The sequence below is a fragment of the Eretmochelys imbricata genome, chromosome 4, assembly GCF_965152235.1.
Source record: "Eretmochelys imbricata isolate rEreImb1 chromosome 4, rEreImb1.hap1, whole genome shotgun sequence".
Taxonomy (NCBI): Eukaryota; Metazoa; Chordata; order Testudines; family Cheloniidae; genus Eretmochelys; species Eretmochelys imbricata.
In genome coordinates this window covers 26,778,558-26,796,788 of record NC_135575.1, presented here as the reverse complement: position 1 = coordinate 26,796,788, position 18,231 = coordinate 26,778,558, and the positions used below count along the sequence as shown (strand labels likewise).

General features: G+C 41.8%; 1 protein-coding gene across 2 annotated transcripts in view; it reads right to left on the bottom strand.

Annotated features, from left to right (window-relative positions):
- GRID2 (glutamate ionotropic receptor delta type subunit 2) overlaps nt 1-18,231 on the bottom strand; it is a 1,026,718-nt gene that overhangs the window by 193,730 nt on the left and 814,757 nt on the right. For both annotated transcript variants that reach the window (XM_077814385.1, XM_077814386.1), the window contains one exon: nt 10,868-10,969. In XM_077814385.1, coding sequence (XP_077670511.1) covers nt 10,868-10,969 — 102 coding nt within the window. The remainder of the gene's footprint in view (nt 1-10,867; nt 10,970-18,231) is intronic.

The following is an 18,231-nucleotide window of genomic DNA, read 5'->3' as shown; positions in this document are numbered from 1 at the left end:
TGTCCAGCGATTATGGCACTAGCCTTGGACTTGAGACAGGCAGCTTCGATTCCCTGTACTGCCACAGACTTCCTGTGTGACCTTGGGCAAAGTCAGTCTCCCGCCTGCAAAATGGGGATAATGGCACTTCTCTATCTCACAGGGGTCCTGTAAGGATAAACACATTAGAGACTGAAATCCTCTGTTATGGGGTATTGCATATAAATATAAGCAATATCTATAATAGGAAATACTGCTATAACTAGTAATACTTTGCTTTCCTGTAAAAAGGTAAAATGAACTTTGATACTGCAGCCATTGTGCCAATAGCAAATAGTTCACTTTAATATTTAAATTCTAAAGACACAGCATTTTTTAGTGCAACAGATACTCAATCCTGCCATTCTGTATGTCTACTGCTCTATTATCCTCCTTAAATTATAAATTGCCAAACCCTATCTTTCTAAATATATACAAACAGATAATACATTCGTAAAAAAACAAACAAACGTAGTTTATACTTGATCTCTTAAATGTCCAGCCATCCTCTGGACCTGATATTTGGATTCCAGTTTCCAGGTAGGAAAAGCAGCATGGTCACAGAAAGTTCCAGTTCCAGCAGACTGTCTCGAAGAGGTAGTGAATCTTATAATATGTATTTCATACAGAATGACAGCTTCCATCTCAAGGACTGGTGTAACTAGAAAGAATAGCAAATAGCCAGCCCATTGTATCATGTATCAATCTTCATGATGTGCTTATTTCACTGGTGGATGAATAAAATCATCTACCCGTGTCAATATAAATTACAGACATTTCATTGAACATTTTTCTCCATGTGTTTGGATAAAAAAATAACCAAAAAATTTCTTCCTGTTCCACCTTCTGAGATGGACATGAACAGCTGAGAGAAACAAGTGGGGATTTGTTGCTACCTTGGGAATTCTGTATATTTGTTACAACTAAAGATGAAAAATAGGCCCAATACAAATTTTAAAACCCCTCTAAAATATTTCCAAAGTAGTTCTTCTGCAACATATGTATATACAGATTGTGTGACAGTGTGACATAGTGTGAGTATTCCGTCGGTTTGACGATGACGTTTTCATGCTCTCTCTTTTTGTGGATTCTGGAGTGACTCTGAAGTCCAAAGTGTGGTGCGTATGCTTGGGAGCAGATCGGGCAGGCACACTCATTGGTGAGCATCTTGGTAGCTACTGTAGTAGTGTGACGCTTTTCCCTGGCAGCTAACAATCAATTATTTCTGTCCTCTTCAAAGGCTTGAAAAGCTCTGAGTGCTGTGTGTTGCCATGCTGATCGATTTAATGCAGCCATCTCAAGATCATCCAGTTTCATTGCCCCAAAGTGTATGCTGCTCATGATGCTGTCCTTGTAGCGCTTTCTGGGGTGGCCTTGATTCTGATGTCCTTGTGCCAATTCTCCACAGAAAATTTTTCTGGGGAGTCAATACTCAGGCATCCTAATGATGTGTCCAACCCAGCGTAGTAGGGCTTTTATCAGCATGGCCTCGATTCTTATGGCATTTAAGTTTTGGAGAACCTCCAGGCTGGTAGTTTTGTCCTGCAGCGGATCCCCATAATGGCGTGCAGAGACCGCATGTGGAAGGCCTCTAGCTGTTTGATCGGCCATTTGTAGTGTCCAGGTCTCACAGCCCTAGAGGAGAGATTTGAGCACAAAAGCATTTTAAAGTTTTATTTTTGTTGAGAGGGTTATTGTTGTGCGATTTCAGGACTTTGTTACATAGCTTTCCTAATGCCTGAGAAGCTTTCTGAATCCTGTTCGTGATCTCTTTGTCAAGAGATCCATCATGGGAGATGTTGCTGCCAAGACGAGTAAAACTGTCAACTTGCTTTAGTTGGATTCCACTAATGGAGATGCTAGAGGATATAGCATCGAGCGGTGAAGATGATTGGTGCAACACCACAGTTTTCTCCAGGCTGATTGTGAGGCCAAACAATGTTGATGCTTCAGCAAAGCAATCTGTGATGAACTGGGCGATCTCCCTCTGTGTGTGCTAGGATGGCACAATCATCCGCACAGAGAGCTTCTCTTATTAGTAGTTCTGTTACTTTTATTTTTGCTTTAAGACTGACAAGATTGAAGACTGAGCCATTGGGTCTGTATGTGACATATATGCCTCTGCTGAGACCATTTGTAGCACGGTTGAGAACTTGGGTGAAGAAGAGGGTGAATATTACAGTGGCGAGGACACAGGCTTGTTTGACTCCCTTCGAAATAGGAAAGGAGTCAGTGAGATCTCCATTAAAAAGTACCTGAACTTGCATCCCCTTGTGAAATAAATGAATGATCTTTATCAGTTTTGGTGGGCAACCAAGTTTGCTGAGGACATAGTGTAAAGGCTTTATTGGCACGTGTTTGGTTGATCTACATAACTGACTTGTTGCTTTCATGCCATCCCAAACTCATGCACAGAAAACCTTTGTACCACACCACCAAATAATCCACACATTCCCCCCCATGCATCTTTTGACTAACAGATGCATATTACAATTACAGAACATGTCTGAGAAAGGCCTCATCCCTACCACACTTCTACCACAAGCAGCCATCGTCAATTCATAGTGGTGTGTGGTTGCCAGTCATGCTGATAACATGTATATACCACCCAACTTTTGCTTTGTAAATGCCACATATCTTAAAGAAAATAAACATTTATAAATGTTTTAGGCACCAAACCTGCATGTGTTTAGAAGGTACATGGGGCACGGTAAGCAGGGATGAAGGGAGGTGCATGTGGGCATGAACGTGGATGTGGACAGAGGGCCACATTTTATGGAGAGAGCATGGATAAAAAAAGAAGAGTTTGACTAGCAGGGGGCACAGAATGGGAATAGTGGGGAGACAGGGACAGCAGCTTTTAGGCCTTTATTATAGAATACTGTAATAATTGTAATAAAAATTTTATTCCAATCTCCCCTAAATCATCCAGCATTTTTTCTTGCTCCATTTCTCTTTGTTTCAGATTCCTTCATTGTTTTTGTCCCATGATTTCTCACTACATCATTCTCATTGTTTGTTCTCCTAGGTATGCTTAAATACTTGATTATTTCTTCTTTTTTATCCTTCTTTGAAGGAACTTTTGTCATTTTATGTAACGCAGTGGTGAAGGTCAAATCCTGAAGATAGTCTCAGCTTTTGAAACAGAGACATGGCTTCCTACCTTACTTTGTTTTCTTTTTTCTGTCTGAATGCCACATATCTTAAAAAAATAAACATTTATAAATGTTTTATGTGCCAAACCTGCAAGTGCAAAAAGGTGCCTGAAAAGGTAGATTATCTGCCATTACCTTATCCATGAACGCATTGACTACTTCAAGGATTTTAAAAATCTGCATCATGTACATTTCTGTGTTTAATCCTGTGATACAAGTACCGTACTCTCGCACACCTAACGATGTTCTCCAAGATGTTGATTATATCTTTTGCTACCCTGCTCCTGAACTCTTCCGACTGCTCTTTCAACACATAGTTCTTCCTGTTCACAATCAGCTTGAAGATGGAAAGCCACTCAAATACCGCCTCTTCTCTTTCACAGCTGTGTAACCCAATGGTCTGTTCTCTTTTTAGTTCCTGCAGAGTTATTGGATTGGACAAAGTTTTCAGTCCACATAGTTATATCTAATTAACATGTGTAATAAGTAACAGGAAACAATACACAGATATGTATTGCAACATACCATTCTGTATCCCTAGTTCAGAGGTGGGCAAACTTTTTGGGCCGAGGGCCACATCTGGGTGGGGAAATTGTATGTGGGGCCAGGGCAGGGGGTTGGGGTGCAGGAGGGGGTGTGGTGTGCAGGAACAGGCTCAGGGCAAGGAATTGAAGCACAGGAGGGGTGCGGGGTGGATGAGGGGGCTCAGGGAAGAGGGTTGTGGTGCAGGAGGGGTGCGGGGTGTGACAGGGGGCTCAGGGCAGGGAGTTCGGGTGCAGGAGGGGTGCGAGGTGCAGGCAGGTGGCTTCGGGCAGGCAGTAGGGGGGAGGGGTGCAGGAGGGGTTCGGGATCTGGCCTGGCACCGCTTACCTAAAGCGGCTCCGGGATGGCAGCGGCGTGCACCAAGACCAGGGCAAGGCTCCCTGCATGCCTGCCCTGGCCCCACGCCGCACCGCTCTGGGAAGTGGCCAACACCATGACCCTGCACGGCCCCTGCGGGAGTGGGGGGGGGCACAGGGCTCTGCACGATGCCCTTGGCACACCTCCAGATACCTCCCCCGAAGCTCCCATTGGCTGCGGTTCCCCGTTCCCAGCCAATGGGAGCTGCGGGGGGCAGTGCCTGGAGGCAAGGGCAACACATGGAGCCCTCTGCCCCCACTGCCACAGGGACATGGTGCTGGCTGCTTCTGAGAGCGGCGCGGGGCCTGTGGCACCATGGGGGGCAATCCCATGGGCCAGATCCAAAGCCCTGAAGGGCTGGATTCCTTCCGTGGGCCATAGTTTGCCCACCCCTGCTCTAGTTACTATCTTTTTTCCCCCTTCTAGTTCCTGCCTGCATTTTCAAGTCAACCCAGTACTGAACATATCTAGCTCCCGTGTGTACTTATAGTTGCTCTCTATAAAATAATAAGTATAAACCACCACCATTGTATAGTTGTAGTTATGAGATATGCATTCTTCACACAAGGCCACTATACTCTTGATCCATGTTACAATACCTTAAAGCAGGGGTTCTCAATCTTTTTCATAACATGGACTACACCTTCACCTTAGAGAGGTTATCATGTGGGCACCTCCCGTCCCATTCATTAACACATGGGCTACATCCCATCCCATTCCTGACTGTCTTAAAATTGCACTAAGGCTGATAATACATTTTTATGAACTATACAAATAGGTATTTATTACACAGAATTTAGGAGTTCCACAGAGATACTGTACATTAGACATAAACTTCCACTAGAATTCTCAAGGAAATAATAAAATGCACAATGGTCCTTCTAAGAAAAAAACCAGAAATTTTAAAAATTGACCACTAAGTAAAAATAGTCCGAGACATTTATTTTGTGTGAGAGAACGAATGTCTAAAGCAAGTTTCTAGTTAATATATTAAGCTGTATTTGAGTTATGCCATATACGATACATTTCAGAAATTTGTGAAAGCCCTACAATTCAATAGTTATTTCTCCAGCTAAGCTGAAACTTTTACTTGGGTGGTGGTGGCAATAGGTTACGGGGGAAGATCTGAGCAGAACCCACTCATGAGATGCAAGACAGAAAGTAACTTTGTTCAGAGAACTGGAGGAAGTGGGGCTAATCAGGATCAGAAATGAAAAATATGAGAGAGTCTTAACGAGGGTGGTGAACCACCATCAACAGTGTCGCCTAGTGGTCAGGGGTTTGTGGCAGGTCACCTCCTCATTGTAAATATAGTCCTATCCTTCAGTGCCCTCCAAGGGATTCCAATCCTTCCCTTTAGCCCAGGGACTTGGGATCCGGGCCTTCCCAGGCTGGGTTCTCCCCCAAGGTGAAGGCTCCTGTTGTGGTCATCATGCTTCTTGGAGTGGGTAGAGGAGCCCAGGCCCACTCTCTCGACCGGACTCCAGTCCAAGGCCCAATGGTGGACAGCTACGCTCTGCATCTTAGGGTGCTATGCAGCTGCCCCCCTAAACCACTTCCTACCCAAGTCTCCTTCTCCCCACAGAATAGACCAAAGAATCTCAGATAAAGCCTTTGACCTGCACACTCAGTCACCAGCCTCTTCTTTGTAGGTTTGCTCAGGTCTGCGTTGTCTAGTCTTGGGCAATGAGCTCCTGGGTAGCACTTCCCCCACAGACTTCAGAGCAGTGCTCTTCTCCCCCCTTACACTGTCTGCCCCCCCCCCCCCGAGGTGCTCCTCTTCCCATTTTAAGCCCTGTTTCCAGCTTGTGCAGGCTTTGCAGGTGGGCCACCTTGGCCCAGATCTGTTCCTTAACCCCTTGCCCTCCAATATGGGGTTTGTACACCCTATCACAAGGCACTTCTGTGGCTTTCTCAATAATAAAACACAAAAGGTGAAATCCTGCCTCTTTTGAAGTCAATGAGAAAACTCCCATTGATTTCAGTGGAGTCAGGATTTCATCCAAAGAACTTGCCTCAAAAGGAAAATGTTATTATTAGAGTACACTGCATAGTAAAGCCCCTGCATGGGACTATTTTCTAATCCCAGTCCTACCTGCTCCCGCTATTATGGCAGCAGGTCCTGTGGGACCCACAGATCCCAGTCCAGCTGCAGGGCTCTACATTAGTCCTACGTAGAGCTCTGCTGCACAGTGACAAAAACACATTCAAGCAAATAGATTTGTATCTGCATCGATATTTTCTATGAGGAGTATATCATGTGGGGGAAGAGATTATTTGATGGGTAGAGGGGCAATGGGATACTTGTAGCTCTGTTTGATAACTGCTATATTTTAGCAATTTGTCCTCATTATAAGTAATTGGCAGAATGATATTTTATGAACGAAGAGCACTGTCTGGGTGCATTTTTATAAATCTTGCATTTACAGTTATATTTGCGTATTCCACTATCTTCCCCATCTTTAATCTGATCTTCTCCTAATCCACAAACCCTCTCAGGAGAACCTTCTAATTATGATTGATTTATCTACATGTAATCACGTCATCTTTTTTCTGGCTTATTAGTCATAAAAACTGCATGTGCAAATGGGAGAATAATGAGATCGGGTATTATTAGACATATCTGAGTAACTAACTGGTTCTAAGGGTGGAACTATTCTTTTTTGTAATATTTCCTAAATATTTCTGTTTCTCTATATGAATAAAGATTCAATCTTAAAATCACATCTTGTGTCTAGGCTCCTGGAAGACAGCAAACTGTCCTGTTGTCTGCCTGTCTCTTGCAGAATGTTCTTTTCATTCTTCTTAGTATAGAACCCCTGACAAGGATTCTCTGCCTCCCTGGGACAACTAGAGATCTCTTTGTGGGCATACTTGTTCTGTTTATAGCTTGGGCTGAGCAGCGACCCACAGGTGTGTTCTGCACACCTTTCCATTCCATTCAGCCAGCTAGATCTTCAGAGATTCCTTCCATAGTTCCCACGCTGCAGACCTGGTAGTGACCAGAAACCTCCAGCTGTGTGTGAAGCTCCTAGCTCCAGGTTTTCTTCCCTTTGGTAGTCACAGTATGCCCATTCATTACCTGCTTCTGGCTGTGTAGAACATCATCTCATCCTTTTGCCTCTGGTGGTTATCAACTGTCAAACCTCCTCTCTCATTTCCTCTCTCTTTCTCTCTGTTTCTTTGGTGCCCAGTTCATTTCTTCTTTGAACCTGAGTTAGTGATGTTTCCAAAATCTGCTCATCCAAGAACTCCTTAGATTCTCCATAGTATCTATACTTGTCCTTCCACTCCAAGAACCCTTTTTTCCAGCACAGTCACAACTTGTAATTCATACCCAGGAAGTTCCTTTCTCTGGCTTCAGTCAGGAAACAGAACATGGCACATCTGTTGCAGGTCACAACCACTGTTCCATCACTAGATCATGGTATCGTGCATTGTACTATACGTAGAAAGCTAGCCTCTGACACTCCTCCTCTAAACCCCCTCCTAAACTTCCCTTTGCCACTACTGTGAGGTAGCGGAGTCAAGGAAATCGAAATTTAAAAGGAATAACAACACTCCAGAAGGATTTAAGGCAACTTATTGACTTCAGGAGGACTACCCAAATACTTAAACTTAAGAATGTGCTTTAGTTCTTTGCTGGATCAGGGCCAAGATGCTCAGAATCTGGCACACCTGAGTGCTAAGATCATTAGCCACTGACAACTTAAATAAATTCGATACCACTGTTTATAACCTTTGCTGCTTGAAACATCCCTGAGAGGAGTGAGAGAAAGAGAGAGAGAGAGCAGGAGAGTTTCCTCCTTTTAGATGAAGTGCACGGGTGAAATCCTGGCCTCAGTGAAGTCAATAACTCAACTCTCAGAGTATGCCTACACTGCAATAAAATACCTGTGGCTGGCCTGTGTCAGCTGACTTGGACTCACAGGGCTTGGACTACAGGATTATAAAATTGCAGTGTAGCTGTTTGGACTCAAGCTGGAGCTTGGGCTTTGTGACCCTGTCCCCTCGTGGGGTCCCAGAGCCCAGGCTCCAGCCTGAGCCCGAATGTCTACACTGCAATTTATAGTCCTGCAGTCCGAGCCCTGCAGCTGACCTGGACAGATGCAGGTGTTTTATTGCATTGTAGACATACCCTCACTGACTTCAATAGCACCAGGACTTCAACCCTGGTGTCAAATACAAAACATATACTTCTGCCCCTGAAAGAACATATCATATCAAAAAGAGAGACTTTTATAGATTATCAAGACTCTGTTCTGCTTAAGAGCTTTTCATTGACAGCAAAGACAATATTTTGCCATTAACTGTGACTTAACATGCTTGCTCTATTTCTGGCACCTCGATCTTGTTCTTACAAACACCAGAATATTATCCCCAAACACCCCTTCCTTCCCACAAAAGCTAACATTTTTGTATCATTGTTATTAGTCATGCCCAATAAATTATGTGAACCAAAGACATGAACTGAGCTGAACCATGCTAAAATTAGTAACAAGCAATAGCCATGCCTATAAACTAGGGCAACGTGTGTGCGTGTGTGGGTGAGAGAGAGAGAAAGAGAGAATATAATTTGACAGATGAATTTTAATTCCCAGACACAACAAAGGCCAGATCCTGTGAAACTTTGCTTGCTCAAGCATATCAACTGGCACACAGCAGTAAAACTTTGAAGGATCAGGCCCTAAATTTATAATATTATCAATACAATTGGCAGCAACAGCAGTAATATTTAGTCTAGCACTAAGTTAGAGGAGGTAAGAGACGATGATAGAATACTAGCACAACTGCCATTACTGCATTTTCCATCTCTTTTGCCCTCCTTCGGTTTTCCATTTTGTTGTCTGATTTTTTTATCTTTTCTTTTCTACACCAAACTTTTGTATGTGAGCAGGAAATAATTGTATAAAAAAGCCCTTTCCACCTCTTATGAATTCTAGAATGTAAGCAAAAATGGACCCATCAGCACAACTCAGGTTTATCATCCAAACAGATGAAATATTTAATTGATTTCAATCGGAGTTGCAGATTCCTACCACCTCTGAAAATTAAGCCCTTATTTAGGTGCCTAACTTTAGGCACCCAACTTAGAAAATATGTGCTTTGGTGCATAAAATATAATGAACCTTAAGTGGTACTTTGGGTCAAAGACAGTTTTGCAAGACTCAAACCATCAGACTGCATTGACCAACCATGCAAAGCCTTACTAATTGCTGAAAAGACAGAGGAAAGTCTTACTGTATAAAGGCAATGGGGATCATTTGTGTCTTCCTCGCCTACTGCCTCTAGTTCATAGTCTTCATATAAAAAGAGACTCAATTAACAAAATGAGGGATTAATCAATTTGCATGAAGGCACAATTTAAATACTAACAAGTTGCAGTTGTGTTTGGAAACATGTTGCTTTAAAAATAAACACAAACACAAAATAGAAATTGCCCTCTGGATGCAAATATCAGCCAGTGGTCTTTGTTTGTGTGGGGGCTGTGGAGGCTGTCTTCTATGTGATGTGTTGCTGAACTTTAAACATCCTTCTTTTTTGGCTTATACAAAACTATCAGTGTGAGTAATTACTCTTTTTTTTCCACACCAGCGCCTAAGTTGCTAAATGTTCATAATATAATTGTTTGTCAGAAGAATGCTCCCCGGCAAGCTAACTGAAATGATAACTAGGGATGAAATTATAGAACCTGAAAGAAAAGACGAGATACTAATTTGAATTTCCTTTGATAAAGAACGTTCACTGAACATTTCTGTTGCAAGAAAATTATATTGAATCAATTTAAGTTTATACCAAGCAAAGTGCAAAGGCCATCCATTGCTGTTGTGATACTAGTTTGAGGAATATCCATCAATTAGCATCAAAGTATAAAAAAATATAAATACTGCTTTGTCTTTTTATATCAATTCATTCTATTTTTTTAACCAGGGTCGGACATATGATTTTCTTAAATAAAACAGACAATAGTAAAAGCACATGGGACGACCATATTTATAGTATCTTTAAAAGCTAGATTTTAACCTGTCATGGGATAAAACCCCAAAAAGCAAAATCTGTGTTTTAGTTGTACTCCTAACTCCCTGATATCACCCTCTAGCTTAGCCCAGCTGAATTCTTTTCTGTACAAGGCAACATCTACAAGGGAAATAATAGAAACCCACCCCTGTATCTTCATTTATAAATAGGTGTCCAGATCCTCACCCCTGACCAAGAACTAGGAGGAGGTAGTGACTACAAAGGTGGCTTAAAATAACCTTTGTAGTACAGAGGAGAATTTGGCCCAGGGAACTCTGAGAGGAAGGTTATTTCACTGAACTAACATAATTCACCCTAAGATAATCTTTGTTATTTTCTCAGTGCAGTAATTTGTGTCAAACTGCACTCAGTTTGGCACAGTAATTGGAAGGCAGCTATATCTTATGCATCCTTTAGAGTTTTAGCTAGGAAACCTTAGCTGGCAGGCAAGTTTGTGTTGCTCTTTTGAGTTAACACAGGTTGATTGGATAACTTACTATGTGCCTATGGAAGAAACAGCTTTTAATGTCTTTAATTCCAACTTTGAAATGGACTTTATTGGTAAAATAATAATTTTTTGGAAAATTTCCATTGATCCAGTATTGGCAAGGAGAAACTCAATTCTGTGACAGTTGACTATGTTTCAGTTTCTTTTTAAACTGTGTAATTTATTTTCAAAATCCTTTTTAGTCACCCTTAGTCAATAACCTATTAGTGGAAAGCAAGAAGGAGAAAAGTAGCATTCCTCTAAATGGAAAACACTCAGAATCTCTTACCAGCACAGTCACCACACGCAGAACCACCCCACGCATGTTATTCTCCAACTTTCTGTCTGTTAGTGACCCATTCAGACCTGTGAGAGGATTCCAGCAGCCAAGCTGAAAAATAAAATATGATTTGTCACCTCATTGTCCATAACATTTTGTCAGCCATTCCTGTTATGGAGCTTTAAATGGGAGCAACAGAAAACCTTTCAGAAACAACAGGATGGAAAGTCAAAAGGGCATTTGCCCATAGATTCATTTTTAAAATGCAAATTAGGAATATCAGTTTCTGCTTTTAAATACCATGTGCAGTATATGACATCATCCAGGACAGTGGAGGATATTCATTGCTTTAGAAGGGTGAGGACTTCTGAATTAACGAGGAACATTTAAAATGTGAGATGGCTATAGCAATACCTACACTTCACTTCTAGTGATACACTAATTGGGAAAATAGTCGCGAACATAATTCTAGCTTGGTGTCTGCTGCAGCACCTTTTCGAGCGGAACTTTGAGGAAAAGAGTTACATTAGCTTTAATTAAACCGCATATCGTTCATTGAGAAAGAAATGGTTGTCATATTTAACTGAGCTGAAAGCCCCATTTAAAGATGATTGAGGGAAAGACCATCTGATGGGCAAACCATAGCGTCCCTGGAGGATCTCTAATAGATGATGCAGAAAAAAAGAAAAGAATACCTGCTTACATTGTACCAGTGCTATCATTTTCCTTGGGCTGCTATGGATAGAGGCTTTTCCTTGCAATGATTAACTGCTTTTTAATCTCAAATCAGGGAAATTACTTATCTGTAACTTGACTCGTCTGAAAATATAAATTGCCTGCATTCCTGGGCAATGGTAGCTGTGTGTCCTGTGCACAGAAAACCTGCTTGTGCCTCAGCATCCTCTAGAACCTCTAGTAAGTTTGTTCCTTAGTATTCCTAAATGATTTCTTGAAGCACCTGTGTCTCAGAGCTCTAGGTTACCAAGAGCCAATTCAAAACCCTATAAAAGGACTCCCTCTAATTTAAATAGCCTTTGGAAAAGGGCCTAAATGCACTCTGAGGGAGGGGAAATCTCAATACACCAGAACTGAGGCAGTGCCAAAATCCCCTTCTCAACCTGGATATCCGTATCCATGCAGCGAAACCAACTTAAAGTTTCTCAAAGAAATCAGCTCTTAGAGAAGTCATTGTAATCGACTGGGAACACCCATTATAAAGGCTGCAAAAGTGGCAGGCATGGCAGAGTGCTGGAACCGTATGCAATAGCTGGACAATGATACGGAGAACCTTGGCAGACTGTGGTGAGAAAAAAAACTTAAGAAGTTACTGAGACACCAGAATTTGCTCTTTGTATAAGATATAACTAACTCTTATGAGAAAGTCCTACAGAATTTAATCAACGATTATATCCTTTCCATAGAATTTTGTAAACCAACTCGTAGAACTCCCCAGCAGGGATATGTGTAACTTATAATTTCTATAGAAAGACTATCATGGTCTACCATATCCTATGGGTTTTTAGCATATATTTTATAGAGGCCTATTTAATTTGCATATAGCCCTAACACATTCTCTAAGACTTATCTGAAGAAACTCATGCCTCAAAGGGTCAAATCCTTTGTGGGATAGTAGAGATGTCAGTCTCACACTTGAAGCCCAAGACTCCATGAGTAGGAATCTAGGACTAGATCCACAAAAGGACTTGGGAGCCTAACTGCTGCTTTAGGCTCCTAAGTCCAACATTTGTGCACTTTTGAGATCCTCAGATCCAACGCTCAGCTGTCACTTTACCCTCCAAATGCCAAAATTCCCAGGGTGTCTAAGTTCCTGTTAGTAAAGTCTCTATGGCTCCTCCGGTGCTACCAAAGGGCATGCTCAAAGAGCGCCCGAGTCCTGACACTGCCCAACTGCTTGGCCCTTTAGCTCATGGCGAAGCTCAGCAGGATTCTTAAACTAGGCACTTTCCCCACATTTCACCTGCAGGGCCTGATTCAGTGGGTGTGCTCTGAGTACACCTACTAGATCAGCCCAGCTCCCACTCCCCAAAAATCCCAAAACAGCTGGGGTCAAGCTGGGCATTTTGGGGGCTAGCTGGCACATATACACACAAGTATATCCAAGAGTCGTGTGGTTAGAACATTCACCTAGCATGTGGGTAACCCATGTTTAAATCCCCACTCTGCCTGAGTCGGAGCAGAAATCTGAACCCAGTCTTCCACACCCCAGTTGAGTGCCCTAACCCCCAAACTACTGGATGTTTGGGGGAGGGGGGCAGTTTCTCTCTTGTCAAAGCTTGTTCCAATTTGTATAAATAATTAAATATTCATTAGATACTAATGCCCTTCTCCTTGGGATTTCCACTGGCTAGCTTAAGCTTCTGAGAATCCCTTTCTTAGGTGCCTAACTTTTTCCATACAATGCATGGGGAGCCAGGGGGTCTAACTCAGGGCTGCGAATTCCACTGTGCAGTAGGGCGCATAGGAATTAGGCATTGCAACACCTAATTCCCCTTTGTAGCTCTAGCCCCTACTCAATATCTTTAAGATTTATGTTTTTCCATACCCTCCTGAACTAAGAACATGCTCGGCATTGGCCCATTTCGGCTCCCACTGAAGTCAATGGGAGTTTTATCATTGACTTCAAAGGGAGCAGAGTTAGCACAATGCTGAGCAATCCGTGTTGATGTGCCCTTACTATTACATTGCAGCATGTTTGTTTATTGTCTTCCAACACCATTACCTTTCTGGTAAGCTTCACCAAGCAATCAGATTCAGTTGAAAACCATATTTGTTAATCCACATTACTAGCCACAGCACAATGAAAGGTAAATATTTTGAATTAAAACCCAAGAGTAAACATTTTGTCATAAGATGAATCATTACCACCTTACAGTGTTAATACAACCAATCGTTCGATAAAACCTGCATTTTCTATTCTAAAATATTTTAGAAAATGGTGCCAATTTCTAGGTTCAGCTGTAAAAACACATGAAATTCATTCAGTGATATGTCATTCTTAGTTATATAAAGAAATTAATTAGAACTTACAGCTAATTAGCATATCCAAATGTGCTGAAAGTCTAATTGCCCAAGATATTGTACTCTTGCCAAATATAAAACCCTATGCAGTTTGAGAAGAGCCTTTGTTCCCTTCTGAGGTCAGCTAAAGTCCATTTATAATTATGTTCATTAATGTGTACATTTTGTATAAAATTAACTTTACAGCTCAATCCTCTCTAGCATTTTTTTTAAAACAATACCACTATGAACTAAGCAATGGAAGTTTATCATGAATCTCTTTTTCCTGTACATTTTGTATTCAATTATGCTTATTTAATTTTCAATTTAATTATTCCTTTTATCCAGTATAGTCATGCCCAAGACATATGAACAGACCCTTGCCAAACTAAACATGACGTTAATTTCAGGGATGGCATTACTGAAATTAGGTGAAAATTAATCAACTTTTTATTGAGGATAATTTGAATGTGTCTTTGCAGCAGGAGTGACCATATCTATAGCTGAAACAGAAAGGTATATTACCAAACTCTGAGCATCCTGCAAATATTTCCCTTCAGCCGTGCCACTGGCCACATCAGTTTCACAAAACATTTATTCTGTTCTCACCTGCTCTTCTTAAATACTGCTCTTGCCTTGTTATACAGTTAAAACGACAACATAAGTCAACATTTTATTAAGCAATACAGCAATTTTATGTTAATTCTGGGTTGATCTGTATAGCAACAGCAGATGTCAATATATGGTTGATAGGAAATGTTGACTAAACACAGTATTCATCTTTGGCATCTCCAGATGGATTCTGTGATTTAAAGTGCTTTGCACCTTAGATGTTGTTTCTTTCATGAATTTTCTTGACAAGTGTCATTCTGGTACACATTTGGAGATAGACTGATGAAAGTTTTAAACTTGTCAGTGTTTCACTTCATTTATGATGTTTTTTTGATCATGAGCCTTGTAGCTCAGTTCCTCTTCCTGTTGTTACCTCTGCTTGCAAATATTTCTTTTATTTCTCTGTCAGTGTTGATCACTTCTCTTTCTCTCATGGGCCATTTCTACATCAGCAAGAATTTTGGCCTCTGTGGGCTGCCAGTTGTGGAAGGTCTGTGATTATCAATCTTCTTAGATTAGTTAAAAAGGAATATTTTTGCAATTTCATAAGAAACGTGATAAGAAACTTGGAACAAAATTAAATGTGCAACACATTCACGATAGAAGCTCATGTTCTGCCTACTCATCTTCTCTGCCACCTCCATGGCCATATATAGAACACAAATATTTCTTATGACAACAGTGAATTCTATTGGATAGACTTAGGGAGACTAATAATGTTTCAGAGTGGCAGCCATGTTAGTCTGTATCAGCAAAAACAACGAGGAGTCCTTGTGGCACCTTAGAGACTAACAAATTTATTTGGGCATAAGCTTTCATGGGCTAAAACCCACTTCATCAGATGCATGGAGTGGAAAATATAGTGGAGAGGTATAAATACACAGCATATGAAAAGATGGGAGTTGCCTTACCAAGTCGGAGGTCAGTGCTAATGAGCCAATTCAGTTAAGGTGGAAGCGGGCTATTCTCAACAGTTGACAAGAAGGGAGGAAAAATCACTTTTGTAGTGCTAATGAGTTCAATGTAATCATGGTGGCCCATTTCAAACAGTTGACAAGAAGATGTGAGTATCAGCAGGGAGAAAATTAGTTTCTGTAGTGACCCATCCACTCCCAGTCTTTATTCGGGCCTCATTTGATGGTGTCCAGTTTGCAAATTAATTCCAGTTCTGCCGTTTCTGGTTGGAGTCTGTTTTTGAAGTTTTGTTGTTGAAGAATTGGCACAATTTATATCTTCAAGTAGCGGGACTGCTATGGGGACCCGCATGGCCCCACAGTATGCCAACATTTTTATGGCTGACTTAGAACAACGCTTCCTCAGCTCTCATCTCCTAATGCCCCTACTCTATTTGTGCTACATTGATGACATCATCATCATCTGGACCCATAGGAAGGAGGCTCTTGAGGAATTCCACCAGGATTTCAACCATTTCCATCCCACCATCAACCTCAGCCTGGTCCAGTCCACACAAGAGATCCACTTCCTGGACACTACAGTGCAAATAAGCGATGGCCACATAACCACCACCCTATACCGGAAACCCACTGACTGCTATACTTACCTACATGCCTCCAGCTTTCATCCACACCACATCACATGATCCATTATCTATAGCCAAGATCTAAGATACAACCGCATTTGCTCCAATCCCTCAGACAGAGACAAACACCTTCAAGATCTCTATCAAGAGTTCTTAAAACTACAATACCCACCTGGTGAAGTAAAGAAATAGATTGACAGAGCCAGAAGGGTACCCAGAAGTCACCTACTACAGGACAGACCCAACAAAGAAAGTAACAGAACATCACTAGCCGTCACCTACAGTCCCCAACTAAAACCTCTCCAGCGCATCATCAAGGATCTACAACCTGTCCTGAAGGATGATCCCTCACTCTCACAGACCTTGGGAGACAGGCCAGTCCTTGCTTACAGACAGCCTGAAGTAAATGCTCACCAGCAACTACACACCACAAACAAAAACACTAACCCAGGAACCAAACCCTGGAACAAACCCCGGTGCCAATTCTGTCTGCATATCTATTCAAGGGACACCACTATAGGACCTAACCACATCAGCCACACCATCAGTGGCTCGATTTACCTGCACATCTACCAATGTGATATATGGCATCATGTGTCAGCAATGCCCCTCTGCCATGTACGTTGGCCAAACCGGAGAGTCTCTACGCAAAAGAATAAATGGACACAAATCTGACATCAAGAATTATAACATTGAAAAACCAGTAGGAGAACACTTCAGTCTCCCTGGACACTCAATAACAGACTTAAAAGTGGCAATTCTTCAACAAAAAAAAATTTCAAAAACTGACTCCAACCAGAAACGGCAGAACTGGAATTAATTTGCAAACTGGACACCATCAAATGAGGCCTGAATAAAGACTGGGAGTGGATGGGTCACTATAGAAACTAATTTTCCCCCTGCTGATACTCACATCTTCTCGTTAACAGTCTTAAATGGGCCATCTTGATTACACTGAACTCATTAGCACTACAAAAGTGATTTTTCCTGCCTTCTTGTCAACTGTTGAGACTAGCCCATTTCCACCTTACTTGAATTGGCTCATTAGCACTGACCCCCCGCTTGGTAAGGCAACTCCCATCTTTTTATATGCCGTGTATTTATACCTCTCCACTGTATTTTCCACTCCAGGCATCTGATGAAGTGGGTTTTAGCCCACGAAAGCTTATGCCCTGTCAAGGTTCCTCCCCCACTCTGAACTCTAGGGTACAGATGTGGGGACCTGCATGAAAAAACTCCTAAGCTTATCTTTACCAGCTTAGGTCAAAACTTCCCCAAGGTACAAAATATTCCCCCCGTTGTCCTTGGACTGGCCGCTACCACCACCAAACTAATACTGGTTACTGGGGAAGAGCTGTTTGGATGCGTCCTTCCCCCCAAAATACTTCCCAAAACCTTCCACCTTACTTCCTGGACAAGGTTTGGTAAAAAGCCTCACCAATTTGCCTAGGTGACTACAGACCCAGACCCTTGGATCTTAAGAACAATGAATAATCCTCCCAACACTTGCACCCCCCCTTCCTGGGAAATGTTGGATAAAAAGCCTCACCAATTTGCATAGGTGACCACAGACCCAAACCCTTGGATCTGAGAACAATGAAAAAGCATTCAGTTTTTTACAAGAAGACTTTTAATAAAAAATAGAAGTAAATAGAAATAAAGAAATCCCCCCTGTAAAATCAGGATGGTAGATATCTTACAGGGTAATTAGATTCAAAAACATAGAGAACCCCTCTAGGCAAAACCTTAAGTTACAGAAAAGATACACAGACAGAAATAGTTATTCTATTCAGCACAATTCTTTTCTCAGCCATTTAAAGAAATCATAATCTAACACATACCTAGCTAGATTACTTACTAAAAGTTCTAAGACTCCATTCCTGGTCTATCCCCGGCCAAGAAGACTACAGACAGACACAGACCCTTTGTTTCTCTCCCTCCTCCCAGCTTTTGAAAGTATCTTGTCTCCTCATTGGTCATTTTGGTCAGGTGCCAGCGAGGTTACCTTTAGCTTCTTAACCCTTTACAGGTGAGAGGAGCTTTCCCCTGGCCAGGAGGGATTTCAAAGGGGTTTACCCTTCCCTTTATATTTATGACATGCCCAAATAAATTTGTTAGTCTCTAAGGTGCCACAAGGACTCCTCGTTGTTTTTGCTGATACAGACTAAGACGGCTACCACTCTGAAACCTGTCAGTGTGCAAG